The sequence below is a fragment of the Dermatophagoides pteronyssinus genome, unplaced genomic scaffold (assembly GCF_027571235.1).
Source record: "Dermatophagoides pteronyssinus isolate colony J.1.1.1.1 unplaced genomic scaffold, Derpt_VIB-CSIC_2022.12 sq0009, whole genome shotgun sequence".
NCBI lineage: Eukaryota > Metazoa > Arthropoda > Arachnida > Sarcoptiformes > Pyroglyphidae > Dermatophagoides > Dermatophagoides pteronyssinus.
Genome location: NW_027461533.1, coordinates 104,963 through 132,135, shown reverse-complemented (window position 1 = coordinate 132,135; position 27,173 = coordinate 104,963). Strand labels below are relative to the sequence as shown.

At 30.0% G+C, this 27,173-nt stretch overlaps 5 protein-coding genes across 10 annotated transcripts in view; 3 read left to right on the top strand and 2 right to left on the bottom strand.

Moving 5' to 3' along the window:
• The first annotated feature begins 6 nt into the window (after nt 1–6).
• Nucleotides 7–3,329, top strand: Bulli (regulator of MON1-CCZ1 complex protein bulli). 3 transcript variants are annotated; one of them, XM_075821228.1, is made up of 11 exons: nt 7–102; nt 216–304; nt 371–444; nt 528–669; nt 740–895; nt 959–1,027; nt 1,089–1,186; nt 1,246–1,335; nt 1,404–1,642; nt 1,714–2,589; nt 2,643–3,329. In XM_075821228.1, exons 3-11 carry the CDS (start codon nt 434–436, stop codon nt 2,711–2,713), a joined length of 1,752 nt encoding a protein of 583 aa, XP_075677343.1. In that variant the 5' UTR covers nt 7–102; nt 216–304; nt 371–433; the 3' UTR covers nt 2,714–3,329. The 3 variants fall into 3 exon arrangements, with proteins under 3 accessions (XP_075677343.1, XP_075677342.1, XP_027201920.2); XM_075821227.1 differs by having other exon boundaries at nt 7–114; XM_027346119.2 differs by having other exon boundaries at nt 75–304.
• On the bottom strand, nt 2,580–9,863 carry r (carbamoyl-phosphate synthetase 2, aspartate transcarbamylase, and dihydroorotase rudimentary). The gene is made up of 4 exons (XM_027346106.2): nt 9,608–9,863; nt 3,316–9,530; nt 2,899–3,254; nt 2,580–2,826 (listed from the first exon to the last, which is right to left on the bottom strand). Exons 1-4 carry the CDS (start codon nt 9,708–9,710, stop codon nt 2,724–2,726), a joined length of 6,777 nt encoding a protein of 2,258 aa, XP_027201907.2. The 5' UTR covers nt 9,711–9,863; the 3' UTR covers nt 2,580–2,723.
• A 529-nt stretch (nt 9,864–10,392) lies between these two features.
• LOC113795892 (uncharacterized) lies at nt 10,393–11,971 on the top strand. The gene is made up of 3 exons (XM_027346127.2): nt 10,393–10,573; nt 10,621–10,798; nt 10,860–11,971. Exons 1-3 carry the CDS (start codon nt 10,524–10,526, stop codon nt 11,796–11,798), a joined length of 1,167 nt encoding a protein of 388 aa, XP_027201928.2. The 5' UTR covers nt 10,393–10,523; the 3' UTR covers nt 11,799–11,971.
• Nucleotides 11,972–12,073: 102 nt separating this feature from the next.
• On the top strand, nt 12,074–13,790 carry LOC113795900 (uncharacterized). The gene is made up of 7 exons (XM_027346136.2): nt 12,074–12,351; nt 12,425–12,508; nt 12,571–12,672; nt 12,739–12,882; nt 12,945–13,097; nt 13,150–13,236; nt 13,300–13,790. Exons 1-7 carry the CDS (start codon nt 12,292–12,294, stop codon nt 13,510–13,512), a joined length of 843 nt encoding a protein of 280 aa, XP_027201937.2. The 5' UTR covers nt 12,074–12,291; the 3' UTR covers nt 13,513–13,790.
• Nucleotides 13,791–13,974: 184 nt separating this feature from the next.
• The window catches only part of LOC113795882 (uncharacterized), a 21,876-nt gene continuing 8,677 nt past the window's right edge, over nt 13,975–27,173 (bottom strand). Inside the window, exons 1-7 of one of the 4 annotated variants that reach the window (XM_027346115.2) lie at nt 26,035–26,614; nt 18,294–19,325; nt 15,611–15,704; nt 15,338–15,554; nt 15,160–15,278; nt 14,943–15,084; nt 13,975–14,888 (exon numbers count right to left, since the gene is read on the bottom strand). In XM_027346115.2, coding sequence (XP_027201916.2) covers nt 14,477–14,888; nt 14,943–15,084; nt 15,160–15,278; nt 15,338–15,554; nt 15,611–15,704; nt 18,294–19,325; nt 26,035–26,040 — 2,022 coding nt within the window. In that variant the 5' untranslated portion in view covers nt 26,041–26,614 and the 3' untranslated portion in view covers nt 13,975–14,476. Of the gene's footprint in view, nt 14,889–14,942; nt 15,085–15,159; nt 15,279–15,337; nt 15,555–15,610; nt 15,705–18,293; nt 19,326–19,527; nt 20,165–26,034; nt 26,615–27,173 lie in introns of those variants that run through there. The other 3 variants (XM_027346112.2, XM_027346113.2, XM_027346114.2) reach the window with 3 other exon arrangements.

The window sequence follows — 27,173 nt, the reverse complement described above, 5'->3', positions numbered from 1 at the left end:
TTAACACACATGTTTCGAAGATAAAATTTTTTGTTTTGGATCAATTCATATAGGAGATGATGCTTGAAAATGGATAAACTTTGGATCCAATTTTTTTCTGAGGTATTTTTTTGGGTAGGATTTTGTTGATTTTATTATCATCCATCATTATCATTGATTTTAAATCCTTTTTCGAATAATTACAAAAAAAATCTGAAATATGAATGAAAACGAAGAGTATGTTCTACAATTAAGTGATCAACGTATCGATTTTAAACCAGTATCGAAAAATGTTAGCGTTTTTTATGATGAATCTAATCGACAGGTACGAGATTATTCAATGAATTTTTTTTTCATTTCCAATTTCTTTAATTTGAATTTTTTAAAAAAGGTTTTCATTGTAATCGATAGAGGTAGTGAAGCAATCATTGTTAAAAATCCAGATGGATTTATTATGAATTTTTGGTATGAAATATTTGGTTGAAATTCAAATTCATTTGTCAAAACAAATTGTTTGGATTTTCTTTTCCATTTTTTTTAAATTTCAGCATACAAGATCGTGGCAATATATTTTCGATAAAATTTTCACCAAATTATGAAATACTATCATTACAACGATCAGTTGAATTTGTTGAATTTTTTCTATTCAAAAATAATCAACCACAAGAAATATTTACTCACAAATTAAAGGTATTTTTGTTTGGATAAAAAAATAACAGCAACAACAAGTTTTTGAAATGCATTTTTTATTATTTTGCAGAAAAATGGTAAAATTCTTGGATTTTTTTGGACAAATAACAATGAAATAGTAATCATATCGAATAATGGTATCGATTATTTACAAGTATTGATTGAAAAAAAATCATTAAAATCATTGAAATCATTTAGTTTAACTGTGGATTGGTTTGTGTTTCAGGTATGGGTGTAAAATTTCAATAATGTTGGTCTAAAAATAATTTCTTTCTTCTTTTAATTATAGCCTGCATCGGGTATACTTTTGATTGCAAACGGAACATTTGGAAATGTTATTCATCCATTTTCATTCAGGGTATTTTCTTGTTATGGAAAAAAAATTGATTCTGATCTCTGATTTCTTTTCCTACCACTAGTTATCCAATGTATATCGATTGAATAAATTTGAAGTTGAATGGACTAAAAATACAAATAATAATTATCTACAAGAAAGAGATGTTACTGTTGCAAATTTGTAAGTTGTTATTTTGGATGGAAAGAGTTTAATTTTTCGTAAAATTATCTGTTTTAAAGATATGGTAAACCTCGTTTATTGATTCTAAGACATCATCCAATTGCTAAAGATCAATTTGGTGCCTGTGTTATTATCTATACATTTCATAAGTAAGTTTGTTATTTTGTTTTGGATTGATTCACATCAAATAATATTATCGATCAATCAAAATGAATAGAAAAGATTTACAACCACAAAAAACAGATATTTTGATTACCAATCTGACCGGTCGATTTGCTACAAATATAGTCGATGATTTAGTTATTATTCATCATCAAACAACAAAAAGTTCAATGATATTTGATATTAATTTATCGGCAAACGAAATTAATGATCAGATAAAATTTCATCTACCAATCATATCAAAATGTACAATTCGACCATATAAGATTAATAATGTTATTGATTATGATCTTTGTAAGTTGATTAGTGAAAAAAAATCTGTTATATTCTCTAAATTGAATTATTCATATTTATTTCTGAAATAGATTCACCAAATTGGGTAATATTTCAACCAAACATAATAATCGATGCAAAATATGGTTGTCTATGGTTTTTAGAATTAAATCTAGAATTTATTGAACGATTAATCAAAAATGTACCGATATTGATTGATTTTTTGTTATTACGACGAAATTCTAAACAAAACATATTGAAAGTTTGTCGAAATATTGTACGAATTAGTAAAAAATATGGACAAAATCCTATCGGAAATTTATCATTAGTTTTTAATAAATTAAATCTTACATATAAAGAATCATTCAGCAATACAAATACTCCAATGGATTCATCATCATCATCATTTGATTATGTACGGCAAAAAACCCGTACAACAATCGACCAGAAAGATATATTAAGTAATTTTTTTGATTATTTTACTGAAGATGATATTGATAATCATTTGGGTATTGCAATAATATTTGAATATGTTTATTCATTATCTAGTCATGATATAGAAATTGAATTTTTTATCTATGAATTTTTAATTAATTATTTAATCAAATCGGGAAATTATTATCAAATGCATCAATTTTTACAATATCATGTATTCGATGATTCAACACATTTAGCTTGTTTATTATTATCATTGAATAAAAAATATCCATATGGTTATCAACTTGGATTGGATATGCTAAAACGTTTAAATAAAACCGACGATGAAATTATTGAAGTATTACTGTCACAAAATCAAATTATTCGTGCATTAAGATATTTGGAAAAATATGCTGATATTTATAGTGTATCCGCTAGGAAATTTCTTGAAACAGCTTATGCCACCAAAGATACGAAAATCTTTCATCAAGTTTATAAATTTTTTCAATTAAGAAATCTTAAATTAAGAAATTCATTAGAATTTGTTAAAGGTAAAAAAAATCACTTTAATTTTCAATTTTGATAAAAAAAATTTTATTTCCAGGAGAAAATTGTACTGTTTATGAAAAACATTTTGAAAATATTTTCGGCAGTAAAATATCGGTTCTTTTATGACGGTGTATGGTTAAACTTTACCAAGAACCATAGCTAACAATGCCATTCGAACATACATTCCACCTTCAGCTTGACGAAAATATGCAGCACGTGGATCATTATCGAAATCGGGTCTAAAAAATGTTAAACGAAATTAATGAATTGATTAAAATGAAATAAATTAAACGAAAAAAAGCCAAACTTACGATATTTCATTAACCCTTGGTAATGGATGCATTACAATCATACGTTTTTTAGCTTTGGTCATCAATTGTGGTGTTATAATATACATTCCACAATATTTTTTATATTCTTTCATATCTTGGAATCTTTCACGTTGTATACGAGTCATATAAAGAACATCAGTTTCCGAAAGAATTGATTCCAACGAATCATACTCTTTTTGAATGATATTTTTCGAACGAACAAATTCTTTAACTTCATCAGGCATTTGTAATTGTGGTGGTGATACATAATTCATCTGTGTAATTTGATAATGTGTTAATAAACGTGCCAATGAATGTACAGTACGACCATTAGCTAAATCACCGCAAAGTGTTATCTAAATAACAAAATATCATAATTATTATTGATTTATTTAATTTAATTAAAATAAAACTTACCACTAAATTATTAACGGTACCGATTTCTTCCCGAATAGTAAATATATCTAATAATGCTTGTGTTGGATGTTCACCAATACCATCACCAGCATTGATGATTGGCTTCAAACAAACTTTCGATGCACGTTGTACAGCCAATTTTTGCGGATGTCTCAACACAACAACATCCGAATAATTAGACATCATTGCAACAGAATCTTCAAGTGTTTCACCTTTTTGTACTGATGATGTTTCAACATTCATATAGATAATACCACCACCTAAACGTTGCATTGCTGCAGCAAATGAACATGATGTCCGTGTACTAACTTCATAAAATATTAATGCCATCAATTTTCCTTTTAAAATTGTTTCAACAGCTATTGGCGATTCACCATTACTACGATCTAATGGTTTTTCTTTTGCAACGCATATACGTAATTTATGTGCTAGATTAAATATTTCATGTAATTGTTCTCGGTTAAAATCTTTAACCGAAAGAATATTTTTCCCGGATAAACCATGTGATTGTGATATGGATAATATTTGTGGTATTCTTGGTGAATATGATTTATCATTAATACCAAGTTCTTTAAACATTTCCAAATATATTTCTGTTGTTTGTTGTTGTAATGTTGATGATAATTTTGGAATGATTTTATTCTGAAGATCTTGATGATGATGATGATGATGATGATCAACACCACTATGATCGGACAATGTTTCTTCAACAACATTTGTTTCGATATTCAATGATGTTGATTGATGTAAATTGGATGTTTGAATTTTATTAGCATCCATTGTTTGCAATATATTTCGACCGAATCCCGGTTCCACTAGAATATTACCATCAACAAATGCAACTTCATTACGTAAAACAATACGTCTAACACGGCCATAAACCTTTCGTCCGGCAAATGGTGTCCAACGTGATTTAGTAAATGACATTGCCGTTGGTATAATCCAATCTTCATCCAAATCAACTTCAACATATGTATCCGGTTGATCAGGTAGATCAAATATTTTCATTGGATTATTATATAATCTTTTGATCACATCATCCAATTTAAGACGACCTTCACGCACAGCTGTCAATAATAATGCTAACATTGTTTCTAAACCGGGAAATCCTGGTGGTGCTTGATCGGAATCTTTTTCCGAAACTAAATGTGGTGCATGATCGGTAGCAAAAACATCGATAACCGATAAATTTTCCCATAATGCACGTTGATCTTTTGCCGTTACCAAATTTGGTTTAACATTCGATCGATTCATACCGATTTGTTTACAATCATCTTCACAAAGAAATAGATGATGTGGTGTCACCTCGCATGTAACATTGATTCCTTTTTCTTTAGCTTTTTTAATCAATAAGATTTCTTCTTCACGTGCAACATGACAGATATGTACATGACGATCATATAGCTGTGATAATAATATTGCCATTGCTGCTGTTTGTCGTTCAGCATGAACACAGATCAAAACATTTTTGGGTAATTTTTCAAAATGATTCATACAATCAATCATTGAATCCAATCGTAATTGTCCAAATGTATCATTCAGATACATTTTTACAGCCATAAATCGAGTTTGTCTTGCAATTCGGGCCAATTCATCCGAATTATCATTAGTAGCAGCCATAAATAATGCATAATCACATTTTGCTTTTGTTTGGGCTAGATTTAATACTTGTTGCAATGTTTCTTGATTTGTAATCGGTGGTCGTGTATTTGGCATAACACCAACTAATGTTATACCACCGGCTAATGCTGCAGCCGTTCCGGATTCAAAATCTTCTTTTTCCGGTGCACCTGGCTCTCGTAAATGAACGTGGACATCAATCAAACCAGGTAAACGAATAATTTTTCTTGATGTTAAACAATCGATATGTGTTTTTAATGGTGGATTATTATCAATAAGTTTTAATGCTTCTACTAACAGTTTGGCACATTTTACATCCGATATTAATGGTATGGCATAATCGACAGCAAATCTTCGATAACGATAACCAAGTGTTGATACACGTCTTGCACCACTTGTACGCATCGGTAGATTAATAACTAAATCAATCTCCTTTTTCGATAAATATTGTGCAATATCATTGATTTTAGTACGATTCGGTATGGCATCATCTTCCAAAAATGGTAGCTCTACTGCTTCAACTGGGATATCTTTTTCATTATAGAAATCAGCCGTACCTAATGTAGCATATAACCGGTAGCCCATATGATGTAATGTTCGTATGCTTGGCAATAGTTCTGATTTATGTTTATGTGTACCAATTGAAATTAATGCTATTCTTTTTTTCGGTATACGAAATCCAGTACTAATCATTGCTTTCAAATATGCTTCATAACGATTTTCACCAAAACAAGCAACTTCACCAGTACTTGCCATTTCAACACCCAACATAACATCGGCACCACTTAAACGTGAAAATGAAAATTGCGGAACTTTAACACCAACCCGTCGACAATGAATATTATTGGTGTTGTTGTTTGTACCACGACCATCATCGATCAATATTTTGCCCAACAAATCAACAGGTTGTTCACGAATACCCATTATAACACGTGTGGCCAATGCAACTAGATCACAATCCAATGTTTTCGATGTAAATGGAAATGAACGTGATATTCGAAGATTACATTCAATAACTCTAAGTTCATTATTTTTAGCTATTAATTGCATATTAAATGGTCCATTAACTTCCAATGCTTTGGCTATTTTTTCACAAATTATCTTAATTTTGGTTAATGTTTCTTTATTTAAATCTTGTGGTGGTGTAACCAGCGTAGCATCACCTGAATGAACACCAGCATTTTCAACATGTTCAGATACGGCCATTGCAATCAACATTCCATCTTGTGCAACAGCATCAATATCAATTTCTTTTGCTTCTTTAATGAATTTTGAAATAACCACAGGATGTTCTTTACTGACAGCAGTTGCTTCATTAAGATAATTTTCTAAATTTCTTTCCGAATTTGCAACATTCATTGCTGCACCTGATAATACATATGATGGTCTTATAACACATGGATAACCAACTTGTGAACAAAATTTTTTCGCCTGTTCAATATCGGTTAATTCTTTCCATTGTGGTTGCATAATACCAACTTCATCCATTAATCTTGAAAATTTAAAACGATTTTCAGCACTATCAATTGATTCGGGTGATGTACCAAGTATAATTGCTTTTTGTCGAAATAGATCCATAGCAATATTATTCGGCAATTGTCCACCCATACTTAGTATAATACCTTCAGGTTTTTCCATATCATATATTTCCATAACAGTTTCGAATGATATTTCTTCAAAATAAAGTTTATCACACATATCATAATCGGTACTAACTGTTTCTGGATTACAATTCACCATTATTGTTTGTTTATTCATTTTGGCCAATTCTTGTACACAACCAACTGCACAACAATCAAATTCAACTGAACAACCAATACGATAAACACCACTGCCCAATACCATAACAGCATTACTACCACCAACATTATTGGCCAAAATATCAGTATTATCCGATTCAGTGGCATTATAGGTAAGATAAAGATAATTTGTTGTTGCTGGCCATTCAGCGGAAACGGTATCAACTTTTTTCACAAACGGTCGAATATTATTATCAATACGTTGTCTTCGTATCATTAATTCATGACTAACAACACAATGTGCAATGAATTTATCGGAAAATCCAAGTTTTTTTGCCCGTATCAGATCCGCATTCGATAATGTTTTCAATGATTTTAAATATTTTTGAAAATCGATAATATTTTTTAAACGATACAAAAACCATAAATCAATTTTAGTCAAATCATGTAATTGTTGAATTTTCCAATCAGCTTCTAATGCTGCTGCTAATGCAAATATTCGTTTATCAGTTGGACATTCTAATTCTTCGTTGGTTGCTTGTTTTAGATTGGTTTCATAGCCCATAACACTTTCATCAACCATACGTAATGCTTTTTGAAATGCTTCTTCAAAATTTCGACCAATAGCCATTACTTCACCAACACTTTTCATTGAACTACCAATCAAATGACTAACATTGGTAAATTTTCCCAAATCCCATCTTGGAATTTTAACAACTAAATAATCTAAACTTGGTTCAAAACATGCTGTTGTTGATCCAGTAACACTATTCATTAAACATGATAACGGTATATTTAGGGCAACTTTTGCAGCAATATATGCTAATGGATAACCAGTAGCTTTGGATGCTAATGCTGAACTGCGACTTAGCCGGGCATTAACTTCAATAATATAAAATTCTTCCGAATATGGATTCAATGCATATTGAATATTACATTCACCAACAACACCTAAATATTTAACCACTTTTATGGCCATCGTACGTAATTTATTATATTCACGATTAGTTAATGTTTGACTTGGTGCAACAACAATCGATTCACCAGTATGTATACCTAATGGATCTAGATTTTCCATATTACATACTGTAATACAATTATCATATGCATCACGTAATACTTCATATTCAACTTCTTTCCATCCTTTTAAACTTTTATCCATTAATACTTGTGATGAATGAACCAGTGCTTGTTTAACTAATTTAATTAATTCATCGGAATTATTTGCAAAACCTGAACCCATACCACCCAATGCATATGCCGAACGAATCAATATTGGATAACCAAGTTTTTCTGCTTTTTCCAATGCTTCAGCTACTGAATATACAGCTTCATTTGGTGCAACTTCACCACCAACTTGCGAGACTTTTTCGGCAAAAATTTTTCGATCTTCCGAATCGATTATCGATTTGATCGGTGTTCCCAGCACACGAACATTATATTGTTCCAATATACCACTTTTTTCCAATTCAATGCCACAATTTAAAGCAGTTTGTCCACCAAACATCAAAAATATTCCATCGGGTCGTTCATTTTTGATTACATCGGCAACATATTCTTTTGTTATTGGTAGAAAATAGATTTTATCAGCCATTCCTGGATTTGTTTGAACAGTAGCAATATTCGGGTTAATTAAAACTGTTTGAATTTTTTCCTCTTTCAATGCTTTGATAGCTTGTGAACCAGAATAATCAAATTCACCGGCTTGGCCGATTGAAAGACCACCCGAACCAAGTATAAGAACTTTTCTTGGATAATTTGATCGACAAATTTCGGGTGAATATTCAATCGAAGATGATTGATTGAGAAATTGAGCAATTTTTTCCTTTATCGGAATATGATTTGATCCTTCCATATAGCCAATTATTGATTGAATAAAAATATCAAATAAAAATTCCATATCTTCAGGTCCGGCCATATGTTCTGGATGAAATTGTACGGAAAAAAATGGTTTCGTACGATGTGCAATACCTTCATTGGAATGATCATTTGCATTAGTAAATATTGGCAGCCAATCCGACGATAATGATTTTTCATCCACAGCAAAACCATGATTTTGTGATGTTATACAACATTTTATTTGATCACAAAATAATACCGGTTGATTATGGCCACGATTACCGAATTTCATTTTATAGGTTTTAGCACCAGCCACACGAGAAAGAATTTGATGTCCAAGACAAATACCAAAAATTGGTCGTTCACCATCAATTAATTTGGCGATATTTTCAACAGTTTTATCACAAAATGATGGATCACCTGGACCATTACTAATGAAAAGTCCATCAAAATCTTCTTTATCTAATGGCCAATTCCATGGTACAACTTTTACACGAGCACCACGCCGTGCTAGACAACGAATCTGATTATATTTAATACCACAATCAATGGCCAATATTTTTGGAAATCCTTTTTCATTAAAAATTGTAGGTTTTTTCGCAGAAACTTCATCAACTAAATTATCGGTATTTGGATCATAGAATGGAAAATCAATAATTGTTTGTTTTTTATAAACAATTTTCGCCAATGTTGAACCTTTATCCTGAAGATATTTTGTCAATTGTCTAGTATCGATACCATGAATGCCGGTAACAAAATTTTTCAATAGATATTGTTCCAGTGATTGATATGCATTCCAATGGCTATAATTGGAGGATAATTCACTCATAACCACACAAACTGGCCATATTTTTTTCGATTCAAAATCAACGGGCAGATTATATTCATCCAATTTTGGTTCCTGATCATTTGGTACACCATAATTACCGATTAATGGATATGTAAAAACAAGAATTTGTTTATGATAAGATGGATCAGTCATCGATTCAACATAACCGACCATACCGGTTTGAAAAACTTTGAAAAAAAAGTTGTAATAAGAAACCAAATTCAATCAAAAACCAAAAAGCAATTAAATCAAAAACAAAACTAACCAATTTCACCAGCAACACATTTATCCTGATAACCGAATGATATTCCTTGGAATGTTGGTCCATCTTTAATGATCAACAATGCTTCTTGCTGTTGTTGAGACATTTTGTGGCAAAAAAACGGAATGAATGGAAAAAGAGAATGAAAACAAAAAAACCAAACTAAAAAAATTCACTTGTTGATATTTGAAATTTATGAAATAATAATCGATCTTTTTTCAATTATCAACAACAACATGAACATGACAACAATATTTTTTTTCAAACATGCTGCTTTAATATATATAGTGAAGATTTTATTTCAAAATGAAATGTGAAAAAATGAACAGCAGTGGCAGCAGAATTGAAAACATGTTTCAAGGCTATTATCATACATCATCGCAACGTGGTTTTGGTGTGTGTTTGTTTATTGTGTGTGAGTGTGTGTGTGTGTGTGTGATATTTAGAGTGCGTTTAATGTGTAGAGCGGGAAGGTTGATAATAGTGGTGATGATCAATCAATATCGATCATCTTTCGATCGGCTCAAATTCAATTAACTAATTAATTGATCATCCAGGATTTTGATATAATTGATTGGATTGGAATGTATGTCGATTCATTCAAATCATTCGAATTTGATTGATATTTTCAAAATTTCATCATTATGATTGGTATATTTCAGATCAATTTCACATGCCGCATCACATGATGCGATAATGATTTTTTTAATTAAAAAAAATTTCAAATTATTATTTTTTTTTTTTGGAAACAAATAACGCCATCTTTTGGATGAAAAAATTATTTCGACAACTTTCTTTTGCGTATTAATTATTTATTCATCGATTTGTCCGATGTAAACAACAATAACAACAACAGACAAACAAACCAACGAAAAAATTTTTCAATTTTAATTAATTTAATAAATTTGAATCATAAATCATGTCAGAATCTACAAATGAATCCAGTGAAATCGATCCGAAGGAAAAAAGGTTTGAATTGAAAAAAATTGCAATTTTTATTAATATTTTTGATTTAGCATTGATAATAATGATGACGAAAAAAGTATAATTGATCAATCAAAATCAAATGATGCTAATGATGATGCTGTTGTTGTCGCGGATGTTGTTCCAGAATCACCATCACCTTCATCATCATCATCGTTTGGTGGATGGTTTTCCAATATCGTTCAACAGGCTAAACAAACCGTTAGCAAGGTGAGTTTTAAATTTTAAAAAAATTTTAAATTTTTAAAATTTAATTTTCGAAAAAATCAAGACAACAATGGAATCAATAAGACGAGATCTAAGTGAATTGAAAGATGCCGTACAAAATGATACAACCAATATGGTTTATTCAACAGCATCATTAGTTAAAAATACATTCAATGAAATTGGTAATACTGTTACCGAAATCGGTAGTATGGGAACAAATTTAACCGATGAAGAAGGTCTTGATAAACAAGAAGAAAAACCTTATGATGATGAATCGATAAAAACTGACGATGATGATAATTCATTTAAATCAAGAGGATTATCATTCGATATGAAAAATATAAATTTATGGACCAATAAATTAACCGATACGGCCAAAACAACAATAAATTTAATGAAAGATACATTTGTTGATACAATATTCACCAATGAATATTCTATTGATGAATTAAATGATGAACCATATGTAGTGGTTGATGGTGAAATTATTAAGATAGAGAATTGGTTAGAACATTTACGAAAATTACAATCAGATCCAAATACATATTGTCGTGAACCTGTTGGACCACCTGATAATTTTGAACAATGGTTAGCTCGATTTAATCTTAACAATCATCAAAAACAAATGGAATATCTTTTAATGAATATAACGGATATTTCGAAATATTATGATGAATTCGTGCCGGATAAATTATCCGAAGAAGAATTTTGGAATCGATATTTTTATAATGTTTATCAATTACGTCAACATTTAGCTAATGAACAAATTCAAAAACAACAACAACAATGTTTGGATAAAACAAAGGATGAAAAACCAACAAAAACAACAACAACATCGACATCAATATCACCATCAGAAACAGATGAATGGGAAAAAATGAACAATAACAGCAGTAGTAGCCATCGTGGTTCATCCGGGTCAAATAGCCAAAAAGAAATTCCTAGCAGTAAATGTTCAAGCGATGATGGTGATGATGATCGTAATGAATGGGTTAAAATGTGATCTGATTTGACGATTTTCAATTAATTCTTTCGTTAACCTTTTTTCTTTGGTAAACATTTTTGTTGTTGTTCGTTTGGTGTAAATTTTTTTGTAACTCTACCTTATTATTATTATTATTATCATTACCATTATTATAGATATAATAAATATGAATTTTTTTTCGACAAAAAAAACTGTTTGGCGGTTGTTGGTTGGTTGGTGTTCAGTGATGCATAGATTTTTTCAGTAAAGAAAATATTTCGTCATTTCAACAAACAAACAAAAAAACAAGTAAACCTCCATCCTTTGTTCTGATGATGAAAGATTCGTAGTCGTCGTCATCAGTTTCAGGTGTGAAACAGGTGTATGTGTGATTGACTTCCTGAACTTGAAACCAAAAAGGAAAAGAAATCTACCATTTCTAAATGTCGAGCGACAATGTTTATATCGAACGAAGAAAAAGTTTCTAAATGAAAAACCAATTTTTTTTTGTTGGTGCCATTGATGAAATAAGATGAAGATAATTTTATTTTTAATTCGATTAATAGTCGGTGCTATTGGCATCAATACATGGGTTTGTATTTCATTTTTTTCAAATTAAAAAAAAATTACATTTTTAATCAATCAATGTCAATCCAAAATGAAAGATATTTGGCTGTTGTATGATGTTCTATGTTGTTTGGTCATTGAATACAATCAATAATATTCAATCATTTTCATTTGGTAACGCGGTAAATTCAAATATTTATAGATCTCATTGTTTTAATCAATTAATCAATTTTGTTTCCTATAGCTGATAACAAATAGTCAATTAATATTTGGTCTATTATTATCTACTGTGGGTTTATTAATTATTTATTCTAGTTGGAAGAAAAATTGTCATACATTAAAATTGGTATGTTATTTTTTGTTGTAGAAATTTTCTCAATAAAAATCATTTTTTCCATCGAACAAAAACAAGTGCATATTTTTAACCGTATTGATCATATCAATGGAAATTGGTACATTCATTTCGGCAAAAGTTGCAAACATTCAAATTTCCAATCTAGTTGATCAAGGTTGGAAAGAGATCAATATTCAAAGTAGAAATTTTATACAAAAAGAGGTAATTTTTTGTTTGTAAAAGGAAAAATTTAAAAAAATAATTAAATCTTTTTGAAATTAAAGTTAAAATGTTGTGGATTAACTGGTCTAAGTGAATTTGCAAGTAAATTGGATCCAATCGATCAAAGTTGTTATAGAGAACAACAATCATTATCAACATCAACATCGTCGATTGAATATGATAATCATCCGATCACGATCTATGAACCATATCGTGTAAGTATGATGATATCCGATCATGGAAAATTAATCAATCAATCAATGATAGATTGGATGTAAACAAAAATTAATTGATTGGCTTAGAAAACAACGAAAAACATTTATCATATCGATTTGTTCATTGTTGGCTGTACAGGTATACATTGAATAGATTGATTGATCGTTGAAATATTGATCGATTTTTTTCCCTTTCACGTAGATTTTATCCATAATTTTGATGTTAATTTTATTAAAATTATTACAAAATGATCTATTTAAACAACAACAGCGACGACGATTACAATCCAACAACATGATTATTATTGGTGGCAGTTGTGTTGGTGATGATGAATCACCAACATCTTCAACATCACCTTCATCATTAATTTTTAACAATGGTAAAAATAAGCAAATTTTACTTGATGATATTTGATGTTTTCAAAAATTGATTATTATTTTGTTTTTAAATCATTTATTTTGTAATTATTATTATTGATGGTCATCATCATTATTTTTTATTTTTTATAAATTTAAATCAAATAAATTATATAGACAGAATTTTGTTGATCTTTCAATGTTGAATTTTTAAAAATCGAATGTTTGAATGATTCAAATTCATTTTCAGTTTATGATGAAAAATTATTAAATAAATAATTTTGTTTTTTAGAAAAAAAAGTGATGGGGTTAAATAAAAAATAAGACATGATGACAACAAATCAGAAGAAAAAAAATCCTGTACTGTTTTGCACTAATTGAATGCTGCAAATATTGCAAGAACGACAAAAAAATGATGATGATGAGGATTGAAAAAAAACGAAAAAAAATAATGAAAAATGTATACACAATATTTATAAATGTGTGTGGTAAAATAAATAAAGAATCTGATATTCGATGATGATTTTAGTTGATGATTTTGGTTGTTTGTGTATTGGTTGATAATTTTAATGCTTTTTGTTTGTTTTGGTCGGTCAATTCAACATGGTTGCACAAATAAAAAAAGCACAGAAAAAAATTAATAATACAAATTAGGGGCGAAAAAAAACACAGAATATTTTGAATCACAAAATCAGCAGACAAAAAAAAATAAATCAAGCAGCAAATTTCAAGAAATAAAGAAAAAATGGTTTTCAACCAATTCAAATGAGAAAAAAAAACAAAAAGTAAATAAAGAAAAAAACCTATCGGCAGAATTGATGATTAAAAACCGAAATTGAACAAAAAAAAATTCAGTTTTTTTGGCATCTCCTGTGTGTGTGTGAGTGTGTTTATATAGTGTGAATAGGTGGCATGAAATATCATCAAGATTTTTGTAATATTCATTTCATAAATAAAGAATAATGTAATGTTATGCAGGGAAAAAAATCGATTCATTAGTTGTTGTTGAGGTTCGAATGAATTCATTTTTGTTTAGTGACTATTTCGATTTCTTTTTTTGTTTCAATTAGATTTGCAGCGGCAACAGCAGCCGCTGCTGCTGAAGATATAGCCACTGATGATGAATTAGTTGTTGTTGATGATGATGACGATGATAATAAATGATGTGGATGTGGATGACCACCAAGACCAATGCCACCACCTTGATTTGAATAATTATTTAATTGTTTTTCGAGGTATTTTAATGATTCTGTTAGAAAATTTTGTACAGATGTTAATGCAGCAACAATAGCTGGACTACCAAAACCATGTGTTATTAATGAAAAATGTGTTAAATTTCTTTGTATATTTGTATCAAGTATTGGCTGTGGACGACCATTACATAATGGTGAACGATCTTGATTTAAAAGATCCATAAATTCTTTTAATAATTGCCTAAAGAATTGATTACAATTGTTACAATTTTCTTCAATCAATTACAAAACTTACTTAGTGGATAATACTAATTCTTTACGTCTATAAATATCGGCCGGTTCAGAATTATTTCGACATAGATATTCAGCCATTTGTTTGGCTGGAAATTCTGTATCGCAAACATAGGCAAAATCTCTGGCTAAATGTAATGCTTCGCCTATTGATTGTCAAAAAACAAACAAAAATGATGATGATCAAATAAAAAACTACAAATCTTTTCTTTTTCATTTACCTTCGACCAATGATGTTAATAATGTAACATTTGCCGCTTTCCTACGACCGGCAGGTAAATTTAGGCCAATTTTTTCCAATTTTTCACGTAATGATTTTCCACCATTTTTCGATTTTGCTCTATTAAAATTTCAAACAATTAAATGATGACAAACAAAATGTAATTCAATTAGACTAACCGACGAAGTACACCACCTAATAATGATGCATTTAAACATTCCGGTGGTGATAAACGACGATGTACTTCACCAACAGTAACTTTATATTTTGATGTTGAACTTAATAGTGATAATCGTCCAGGTACTGAACAGAAAACATCAGCAGGTGATGTTAAACCTGAAGTAATTAGCATATCTTTATGCATATCATTATTATTATTATTACGTTGTTTTATTCCTTTTAAAAAAATTTTAAATTAATTTTAAAACTTCAAAAAAAAAATTACCACTTACCATTACCATTGACAACATTTTTTCTAATTACACTATTCGAATGATGTTCAGGTGAAAATAAACCAATCGATGATGTATCATCCATATTGGCTCCCTAAGAAAGAAATTCAACAACAAAAAAAAATCATAAATCTCACGATTGAAACAAAGAAAGTTAATAAATAAAAAATATCTTAAAACCAATCAATCAATTTGTTTCCATTACCAATAAACATGATGATTGCATCATTAATGTTTGTGCCATATTTGATAATAATAAATTTTTATTCAATAATAATGTTGAATTGATTGCCATTAATTGTGATTGTAAATCACTTGGTAAATTATTATTATTTGCTGTTGTTAACATTGAATGTTCATCATCATCATCATCATCTAAATCATCACCGGTATCATCATCATCTGTTTCTTCTTCTTCATCAACTAAATTCTCATCATCATCATCATCATTATCGATAGAATCAATGAATAATGCATCCGTTGCATCATCGATATCATCTACCGCATCATTATCACCTGATGAATTTTTTAATAATTTTATCGGTTTAACATCTTGTTGATGATAATCATCATCATCATCATCATTATCAGTTGTTCGACAACGTTTTTTCATTTTTATTTGTTCGGCCATTCTATTCAAATAAATTCTTCTTCTATGACCAGATTCAATTGCGTAATTGACTGACTGATTGAAAATAATAATCAAAAAAATTGACTAGATTTGTAGAATTTCGATTTTTCGATGATGATGTTCAACTCGGATTTTGTTTTCATCAATTTTTAAGTTTTAAATAATCATCATTTAAACCAGGAAAAACAAAAACAAAACAAACAAAAAGAAAACACAATCAAAGAGAGAATCCCTGAGACAGAAATATATACAAAAAATATATTTCGGCGAGCCCAACACATACATTTCATTTCTTTTCGGTATAGAATTACTCCAAGCGTTTTTCTTTTTCATTCATTTCATTTTGGGATGATGCATTATTATTGTGTAGAGAGGGAGCATAATAATAATAATATCCATCGGGTATATTTTTTGTTTGTTTGCTATTTTGCTAGTGGCATTTTTTTTCGCTTGGGTTTCATTCAAAATATATAAACTCCACTAACACAAAAATACAGAGAAATTGCTTCAAGTTACATTCATTCACAAATATATTTCTGGTTTTCTTTTTCTTTTTTTTCTGGTTTGATTTGGTTGATTGTCGTCGTTGGTGTACAGTACTGTATTTTTGACGCCGCCAGCAATTTGTGTTGGTTTGGTTTGATGTGCTGCCTCGAGCCAGATCGATCAGTGAAAAGTGAATAAAGAAAAAGAATATAGCAAAAAGGGCTAGCCCAAAGGCATCGTGTGTGTGTTTTTGTGTGATTCTAATTCCCATTCTGTAAATGAATGAATGACACACGCGAATAGGAAAGCGCCCTATGTTTTTATGAAGACAAAAATGATCAGCTGATCATCGAAATAATGGTTAATCCATAGATCTAATCACTAAATACAAATCAAAAACAATCTGGCTGGGATATTTTCTTGAATAAAAAATTCATTAACGATAAAAACAAAAACAAAATTAATTTCGAAAAAAAAATCAAATAAAATAGAATACACATCCTGTCATTAGCATCATCATCATTAACATTATCATTTCCTTTCACACACACAACCATAAACATTAACATTAAACATCCCTCTGTTTTGGTGCAATCGAAATTAAAAAATATTGCTCAATCAAAAAAAAAGGCTAAAATATTTTTGGAAAGGAAACTTGTTTTTTTTCGTTGTTTAATTTCTTTTCTTTCTTTTGGATTAAATATTAACATCACATCTTATTCACATAATGTGTGTGTGTGATTGAGAAGTAAAACAAAAATAAGTTAATCGAAGAAAATCTTATGTGAACATGGAAATTCCAAAAATCAATGAGAAAATCGACACAGGAAAAAAAGGGAATCAATCAAAATATTTTCGATTGACATTTTTTTGTTACTAATCATACAAAATGAGGGAAAATAAGACAAAACAAAAGTTAATTAATTAATTTATAGACAATGAAAAAAAAATCATTCATTTTTTAATGATGATCAGAAAAAAAATTCAAGGTATTTTTTTTCTTTTGGTATATATCAATTATAAATGATCGTTTTTCAAATTGGAAAAAAACATAAAGAAAATTCGGTCTTAGTGTGGGACTAAGCAAAGAAAAATTTTCTCTCGGTCTTCGAACCGACCAAAGACCCAACTCTCTTTCGCTCTCTGGCTGCCCTGCCAAGAAACTGTTAAGAAAAATGATTTTTTTTTCTTTGAAACAAAAGCATGCTGTCGCCATTGACTGATTGATTTTCTTTCATTTCTTTCACAAACAACAACCAATTCTCGCCAATGGTCAATTTTTTTTGTGCCAAATCTCATTAATGTTTAAACAAAAACAAAACAATGATGATGATGATGACTGAAGAAGGTAGAGGAAAATAGGCGGTGATAAACGACGAAGATGATGATGATGATTGCAATAATCAATGTGAAGAGACCAAAGTGATGATTATTTTTGGCCAAAAACAAGAACTACTAAGAATTTCTGACTCTATGATAGCTCTATGATAGACACTATCAAATTGACATTCAAATCTCATTACTTTGATAGCAAAATTTTTGTAAAAATTTTAAAAAAAACCTTACCTGTGATTGATCATGATGATCTAATGATGGTAATGCAGATGATGTATGTAAATTGAGCAAATCTTGATCAATTAAATGATGATGATGATGATGTGGATGATGTAAATGATGATGCGGATGATGGTGATGATGTAAATTATTATGATGATGATGAGGATGATGAGAATTAGTTGCGGCAGCTGCTGCTGCTGCAGCGGCGGCCGCAGCAGCCGCTGCACCATGCATTAATACATCCGGTCGTCGTAAATTTGATACAGATGATGGTTCATTATCAATCGATGATGATGAAGATGAGGATGATATTGATGTTGGTGTAGATGTGGATGTTGTTGTTGTTGTTGTGACTGCTGCTGCTGATCGACGATTATTATTAATAACCATTTGTATATCGGTTGCTGTATAATGTTGATGTAAATTATATTGTTGTTGTTGATGATGATTTGGTGATTGTAAATTAATATCATTTGTATCATCATTATTATTATTACCACCACCACCACTATTATTTCGTTGATGATTTCGACTAGTAATTTGCAATAATTGATTTGATCTTTGATTCTGGTTCTGATGATGGTGATGATGATGAAATTGTGATGATAAATTTGCTGTACTATGTTGTTGTTGATGTGGATTAAGTGAATGATGTTGACTATGTTGATATTGTTGTTGTTGCTGTTGTTGTTGTAATTGTTGTTGTTGTTGTGATCCAAAACTAATACCACTGGACAGATGACCATATGGATCAACAATTGTTGATGTTCCAGCTGCAGCTGATGATGCGACAGCCATTGCTGCTGCGGCATGTGCATGATGAAAATCAATTTGTTGCTGCTGTATATGGTTATAAGGTGGTGGAAAATATGGTGGCTGAAAATCTGATGCTGTCGGTGTTAATCTTGTTGTTTGATTTGTACCGGTTGTCGAAGATGAGGTTAAAAATGAACCACCATTTCCACCTCCACTGCCGGTTATACTTGATAAATTTGATCCAACAATGCCACCACCACCAGTGATATTATGACCACCACGATCCTAATTTGATTAGAAAAACAAAAACATCAATTAATTAATCAATCAAATTTGAAACAACAACAAAAAATTATGCAATAATCAAAAGTCAACACAGGTAACCAGGTGTATATAGTGATGATGGTGATGTATGAAGATTTGTTTTTCAACAATAGCCACAGGCAAGTGACCACGTGACTTTCTCTACCTAAAAAAACAAGATTACCTCGGGCAATATGAATGCTGCCGACGACGATGTTGACGTTATCGTGGATGATGATGATGATGATTTTGTTTCCGTCGTGGTCGTAGTCGATGTTGTTGTTATTGTTGATGATAATGGATCATTATTTTCAACATCTTCATCATCAATATTTTCATTATCATCATCATCATGTTGATCATCATGAATTAAATGATGTGATTTACGTTTTCTTGATTCATTTGTCATCGGTTGTTGTTGATGAACATGATGATGATGATGATAATCATTATCGATATGTTGTTGTTGTTGATTATGTTCAACAACAACAATATTATTATTATTCGAATTTTCCATTATTATGGCACTTTGTTTTCAGTGGAGTCGAAATAGAATCGAATTCTTTTTATTTTGGATTTCCCGTATGATTTCTTCTTTTTTGGCTTTTTGAGTATTTCTTTTTCGGATTTTTTGGCACATTCAGCGTAAGATATTTTGGCACATTTACATGGCAAATCGATTGGATATTTTTTAAAAAAATTTAAAAATTTTCATTTTTTCTTTGGTGTTTAGCTGTCTGCCAAAGTATGTTTTTCTTCTTCTTCGATGAACATGCTGACTGACTGACTGACTGACTGGATATTTGTTTGGTATCTGTGTCTCTTTCTCCTCTTCAACTGTCTTCGTGTTTTCGTTGATGATGATGATGATCAGTTCAGTCTTTTTTCAATTTTTTTTAAGCGGCAACGAAATTTTTTGTTTTCCGTCTTACTTTTCTTCGATCAATTTCTTCTTCAGGTTGTTGTTGTTGAAGAACCAAAAATAAACGAGAAGGTACAACAGGTACACCAATATAAATTAGTACACAGAGATAGTAAAGGTAAGCAAAAAAAGTATGCGCGCTGCCTTTAAGCTTTTTTTTTATTTTCGTTTCTTTAAGATAGTTTTCTTGAAAAAAAACAAAATAATTCGAAGCAGCATGTGTGTGTGTGGAGGGTGAGGGATTCAAAATGATTCGAATTGTGTGTGTGGAAAAGGGGGAGGGGGTATAATTTTCTGTTTTCATCCTCCTCCTCCTTCCAGGTAAGAAAACCCAACAACCAAAGATTTCCCTACGGCATACCATCATCAATTTTATTCCCCCTCCCCCTTCTCCATTTAATTTTCTTAAGATGATGATGATGATGAAGATCTTGTTTGGTTGCCTCGAAGATATTCAGCTAGCTAACTTGTTCGACCTGTTTTTTTATCTTTATAAACTGCCCAACGGCTATCTTATTTCTTTCGAATGATGATGATCAGAAATGAATCGATTTTATCACCTGTATTTCCACTCATCCTCCCTCTATCTTCTTCAAGAAAAAAATGCGCGCGCTTACGGCAGCTCGTGATCATCATCAAACTTGTAACACTTATTCTTATCATCATCATCACCTTCTCCTCCTCCTCCTCATCACCAATATACAGCAGGTATGTAACAGGTTTGCTTCTGCAAAAAAAAAAAATTTGCATTTTTTTTGCACTGGACCTAGGTAATAAATTGGCCTGGTCGATGATAATGACGATGGACGATGGACAGGTTTGTTGTTGATGGTGATGACCCTATTGGTCATCCATTGGCCTTGGATTTTTTCTTCTTCGGCTGTCGTCGTTCGACAACTTTGGTCCATTTTGAAAATAAAGTCAGCAAAAATAAAAAACACTTGTTTCAATGTTCGATGATGATGATGACAAACAAGCTAAGCTATAATTATCATCATCAGCGAACAAAATGATATTTTTCGTTGGAAACAGAAAATATTTTCATGGCAATATCAATAAATGATTGACCAGAACACATCCAGATCGAAACCTGTTAATCTCTTTGGTTTTCGATTAAATCTGTTTCGGCTGTTTGTTTTTTGTTTCGTTTCAAATCCAATCCAATCGAATTGACTATTATTTTGGATGTGATTAATAAAAAAATTTGAATAGAATCTGGAATTTTTGTTTTGTTTTGTTTCTGTTTTCAAATAGAATAAAAAAGATGGCGCTGTAGTTCCATTCGAATTCTTGATTTTGAAAACATTCGATTCGATTCGAGACGATGATGATGATGGATAAGAATCTCACGAAGAACCAAAATCTTTTAAAACAAAACTTTTTTTTTGCAAACAAACAAACAAAAAATGAAGCCATAAAACCTAAATAAATAAATAAAATTCATCGAATGACACTGAAAAATAAATAAATAAACATTTCAATAATAAAATTGTCAACAGGAAAAACTAGGTTAAAATTAGTTCAGTTTAAACAAAAATAAAATTCGGCTATTTTTATCCTATCTATAACAACTACAATTCCATTCTAAATCAACAACAACAAAAAAATTGTTTCAAATGTTTACCGATCAGCGGTAATAGCGAAAAACATAAATACCTTTTATCTAATTAAATCTATCGAAAGTAATTAGTTTTCTTTTTTGTTAAGAAGTTAGACCGAACCGTAAAAAAGTGTCGTGTGCAGTGTGTGGGTGGGTGGAAAGGGTTGAATGATGAATGAAAAATTTATCATCTTGAAGATAGACGACTAAGGGTGGCTAAAATTAGAAAATTTTTATTTTCTTTTTTTAACCCTTTTTTTCTATTGAAAATCAAACAAACAAACAAAAAAACTGACAACAATTCAATGAAAATTAAGAAAATTTGATTCTTCAAATTCGACAAATGAGAAGAAGAAGAATAATGAAGATTCGTTGAATTTCAATGAAAAGATTTTTTTTTTTGAAAAAAATACGAAATTAGATGATAATCAACACGCAACATGATTATTATTTATGATAAAATGATTATTCCATTCAATTCGATGACAATAAAGAAAAGTTTTGAGAAAAAAGAAAAAGAATCTTTTTTATCATTTTCAAATTTTCAAATCTTAAATCCTTAATTCAAATAACAAAAGAACAAATGGTTTAATTAGAGAAAGACAGAAACAACGAAAGAAGAAGCAAATGATAATATCAATATAGATTAATAATGATAATTAATCGGCATTAATTATCTGGAAATGAAATGAATTTCCGAAAATCATCATTATAACATTAATGTATGACACACGCAATCATATTCATTCATCCATTTCCAACAAACGTAATAAGTCATTCGCAAATTAGTCGTGTGGTGTGCGGTATGTTATATTTTTTTGTTTTGTTTTGTTTTATTTAAATTATCGTTAAAAAAACAATCATAATGATAATATCATCATCATCATTATCAATCGTAAATGATGATGATAATTATGATGATAATTTGATAATCATTTTTACGGTCATTGAATTGAATTTTTTTGAATTGTCTGGTTGGTTGGTTGATTGGTTGAATTGAATCGGTTCAATGAAATTCGAAAAAAAATTTATGAGATTTTTTTGTTTTGACCATGATTCATAGTTGAGTGAGGTTAGGTTGGTCATCATGACTATGACTGTGATTCATAGTTGAGTGAGGTTAGGTTGATGACCATGACTATGACTGTGATTCATAGTTGAGTGAGGTTAGGTTGGTCATCATGACTATGACTGTGATTCATAGTTGAGTGAGGTTAGGTTGATGACCATGACTATGACTATGGCTGTGATTCATAGTTGAGTGAGGTTAGGTTGAGTATATAAAATTTTTTTTCTTGGTAAAATTTTTATGAAATTTAATTTTTTTTTAATTTGATATCATTTAATTTGCCAACTAAAAAAATGATAATCAATCAATCATCTACAGGATAATCATCATCATCAAAAGCCAACAAAAATCTTACTCAAACAAATTTTGTTTTTTTAGTTAGCACAATTCAACCAAAAATGATAATGATAATCGAATCAAAAGATCTTTCTCTCAACTTGGAATCAAAAAAAAAACATCAAAATGATATATATTCACAAACAAACAAACAGCAGCAGCAGCAAAAGAAAAAATGAATTTGATCAACGAACACAATTTAATAATGATAATGATGATATCCACAGGAGCAACCGAAAACAAAACGAAAAGAAATTATACTTTGAAAAGCAGCAACAGTGTTAAGTTGTATAATAATAAGATCTGAAGAAATTCCTTCAAGTTGCTTAACGATATTATCATTATAATCATCATCATATTACTTGCTTACTTGGTTACTTTAAATCATAATCATCATCATCATCATAATAATAATCATCATTATCATCCATGTAGTGATCAGATCTCTGAACATCGAAAAAAAATCTATCAATAATTTTTTTTCTTTCTTTTGCTTCAACTAATGACCAAACGATGATGATGATTTTATAATATCATCATCATCATAATAATCATCATTATTATTATTTGGCTGGGGCTATTTGAACATCAACAGAAAAGAAAAAATGATCCAGATTTTTTACTTTTTCACTTGGTCGATGTTTTTCAAGTTAATGTTGTTGTTGTTATTCGAATGAACAAAAAAAAACAAGTTTAAATTTAGCCATTTTTGTTGTTGTTGTCGACGATTCGATTGAACAACAACAACATTGGACATTGGATTATGATCGAAAATTAGGCGAAAAAATGTTTTTTTTCTTGCTTCCTTATTATCATTTTGTCGCCGTTGTTGTCGTAAATTCCATTCTCAATTGATGGTGGTGGTGGTGGGACAAAAAGTTCATCTCTCTGGGTCCAATTTTTTTTGTTGACCAAAAACACCACCAAGATAATTATTATCAACAACAACAGTGGTCATTTGGTTGATCACCATCATTATCATCATCAATGTTTTTTTAGTTGATCACCACCACCATCATCATCATCATTATTAATAACCATCAATCTCTCTCACTCTCTGATCGGTGAAAGAAGCTGGAAAAAGCTGAAATGATCGAAGAAGAAAAAAAGTTGAGAAAAATTCAGATCAAAAACCCAACTATCATTCGAATGTTATTTATCAATAACATTCACAATGTTTTCTTGTTCAATTTTTGTTTTTCTCTCCTTTCAATCCCATTAGCCAGCGCGCGCGTTTTATTTATTTATAATTTTTCTTGGGATTTTATTTTCCAAAAAAAAAATTACATTTTTTCTCCCCCTCACACTGATGTCGTTTTCATTTTTAGTTATCGGGCACCGGTTTCGAAACAAAAAAACACAAAATTCATTTCGATCAAACAAAATCAAACGAAAGAAGAAGAAAAAAACGATCAATCGATCGAAATCATTTTGATCAAATGGAAAAAATTTTTCAGCTAAACTAAGCTAATACACATTCCACACACACACACACAAACACTGCCGTATTTCAAATAGCCTATTTTTCCAGAAATTTGCTTCATTTTTCATCATCATCATCATCATTGACTATATAATTTGCATTAATTAACAATTTATTCCTCGGACCTCATCGACTTCGATGTTTTTTGTTGGTCGGTCGGTCGATCTATTGATCGGTGGAAAAATGGACAACACAAATACAAAAAAAAACACATTAAACATGTTCGAACACACACACATATCGATTGTATCGATATTTTTTTTTTTGAATTTAGATTTTATTATTGATGATTTTTTTTTCTTTTAAATATTTTGAAACAAACAAGCAAAAACCGTTTTTCATAATCATCCACTTTGCAAAAATTTATTCGGCATTTTTTTTGAATAATTTTGGTTCAAAAATAAAAAATTGCGCGATTCGAAAAAATCCAATCAATTTTTTGTTCAATAATTTTTGTTAAACAAAAATATCGGTCAATTTTTTTGTTTGTTTTTTTTAATGAAAAAAACAAAATTTGAATTTTTTAAAAACTAAAACGAAAATCAATTTATCAACAAGAAGAAGAAAATTTAAAACAGAGATTAAGTTGATTAGATGAGCAGTGTAAATTGTAACTTTTTCGAAGAAATTTCAAAGAAAAATTTCTTCGAAAAAGTTTTCTCAATACGATATAACACTGCAATGAATATCGGGACAACCACACATCATGTGACATTGATCGACTAAATTTAGCTTTTTACTGATGTCGTGTGCACCCGGTAATGACGATGACATCAACAACGACAAACGATGATGATCGTCAAAAAAAAATTAAATTTTGTTTTTTCTTATTTAATTTCACCAAAAAAAAGAAAATCCTCAATGGTTTTTTTTGGAAAAAAACGTGCTTCAATCAAATCAAAGATGACATCAAGGTAAAATCGGACACACACCGGGTATTATTACACATCACCTGACTTTTAACTGGGCAAAGAAAAAACTATTTTATCGCGTTATCATCATCATCATTTGAAGAAAAATTCGTCCCATTTAAATATTTTTTATTAAATAAAAAAAATAAATCACATCATTGGTCTGTTGTTTATTTTGATTTTCAAAATACCGAAATAATTATTCAAGTAGGAAAAAAAGTAACATTTAAAATTTTTCATAAGTGATAAAAAAACTCAAATTAACACAAGGTGTATGGCGTTTAACACACACACAAAAAAAAATCGTGATAAATGATCAGTGGAAAATTTTCAAAGTAAAAAACAAAACAAAAAAGCTTGAAATAATTACCTCCATCTCTAATTCTGATTCTGGTCGATGATAATGATGATTGTTTGGTTGGTTGGTTGAATTGATCGATCAATTGATTGATTGATTGATTGTCAAAAGTAGAAAAAATGTTTCAAATGTCAATCTTTTGAAATGTTTCATAATAATTTTGTATCATTTTTTGCGATTTTCCAGCAAAAAAAAACATTGCATAACAACATTGACGCCCACACACACTGACGCCTACCTACACACATGTGACACAATTGGATTCACAAAACAAACCAAAACCAACAGAAAATCTGATCAAATATTAGTGATGATGGTTATTATTGAAAAAAAAGAAGAAGAAAATCTTTGGTCAATTCGAAATGAAATCTTTATTTTTTTTCAAAATCAAAATCGAAAAAATCTTCACAGAGCTTCTTTTCGAAAAGAAGAAAAAAAATAAATTTCTCTACCTGGCTACTTTTCTCTTGCTGGTTTGCTTCTTCTCTATCTCTCTCTTCGTTTTCTTTCGTTGTTTCACCACCACCACCGATCAATTCATCCGTTCTCACCATCATCATCAATGGAAAAAAACAAAAGCAAATTGCTTGAACAAATCGACAATTTTACAACGATGAAGACGACGACAATCAATCGAATGGTTGAAGAAAAAAAGAAATTTCATTTCTGCCGCGCACGTTATAATTACTACAAAAAAAAACTAAGTAATAATTTTAATGGTGGCAATGTTGTTACAACTATCATCATCATCATCAAATACAAACATTGGGTTTTCTTGAAATTTTCTTCAAGTTTTTTTTTGGTTAAAAATTAAATTAGTCAAAGGTATTGCCAATCTTATGCTTATTTTGAAAGAAATTTGAATGAAAATAAAATAAAATAAAGTGATATAAGGTGAGAGAGAAAAAGATTTATTTCGGGTTTTACTTGCAAGTGCAAACAAATTTGATTTTTAAAAAAATTTTAAAATTAACACCGCAGCTAACCCAGTTTACAAATCTATTCAAATTCGAAAGATGCAAACAAAAAATGTCCTGAAGAAAAATAAGAATCTTGAACAAACAAAACAAAAAAATTAACATTACAAATGTGATACAAACATGATGACAGAACAAACATTTTTTTTGCAATTGGAATGTTTTAATCTCAAA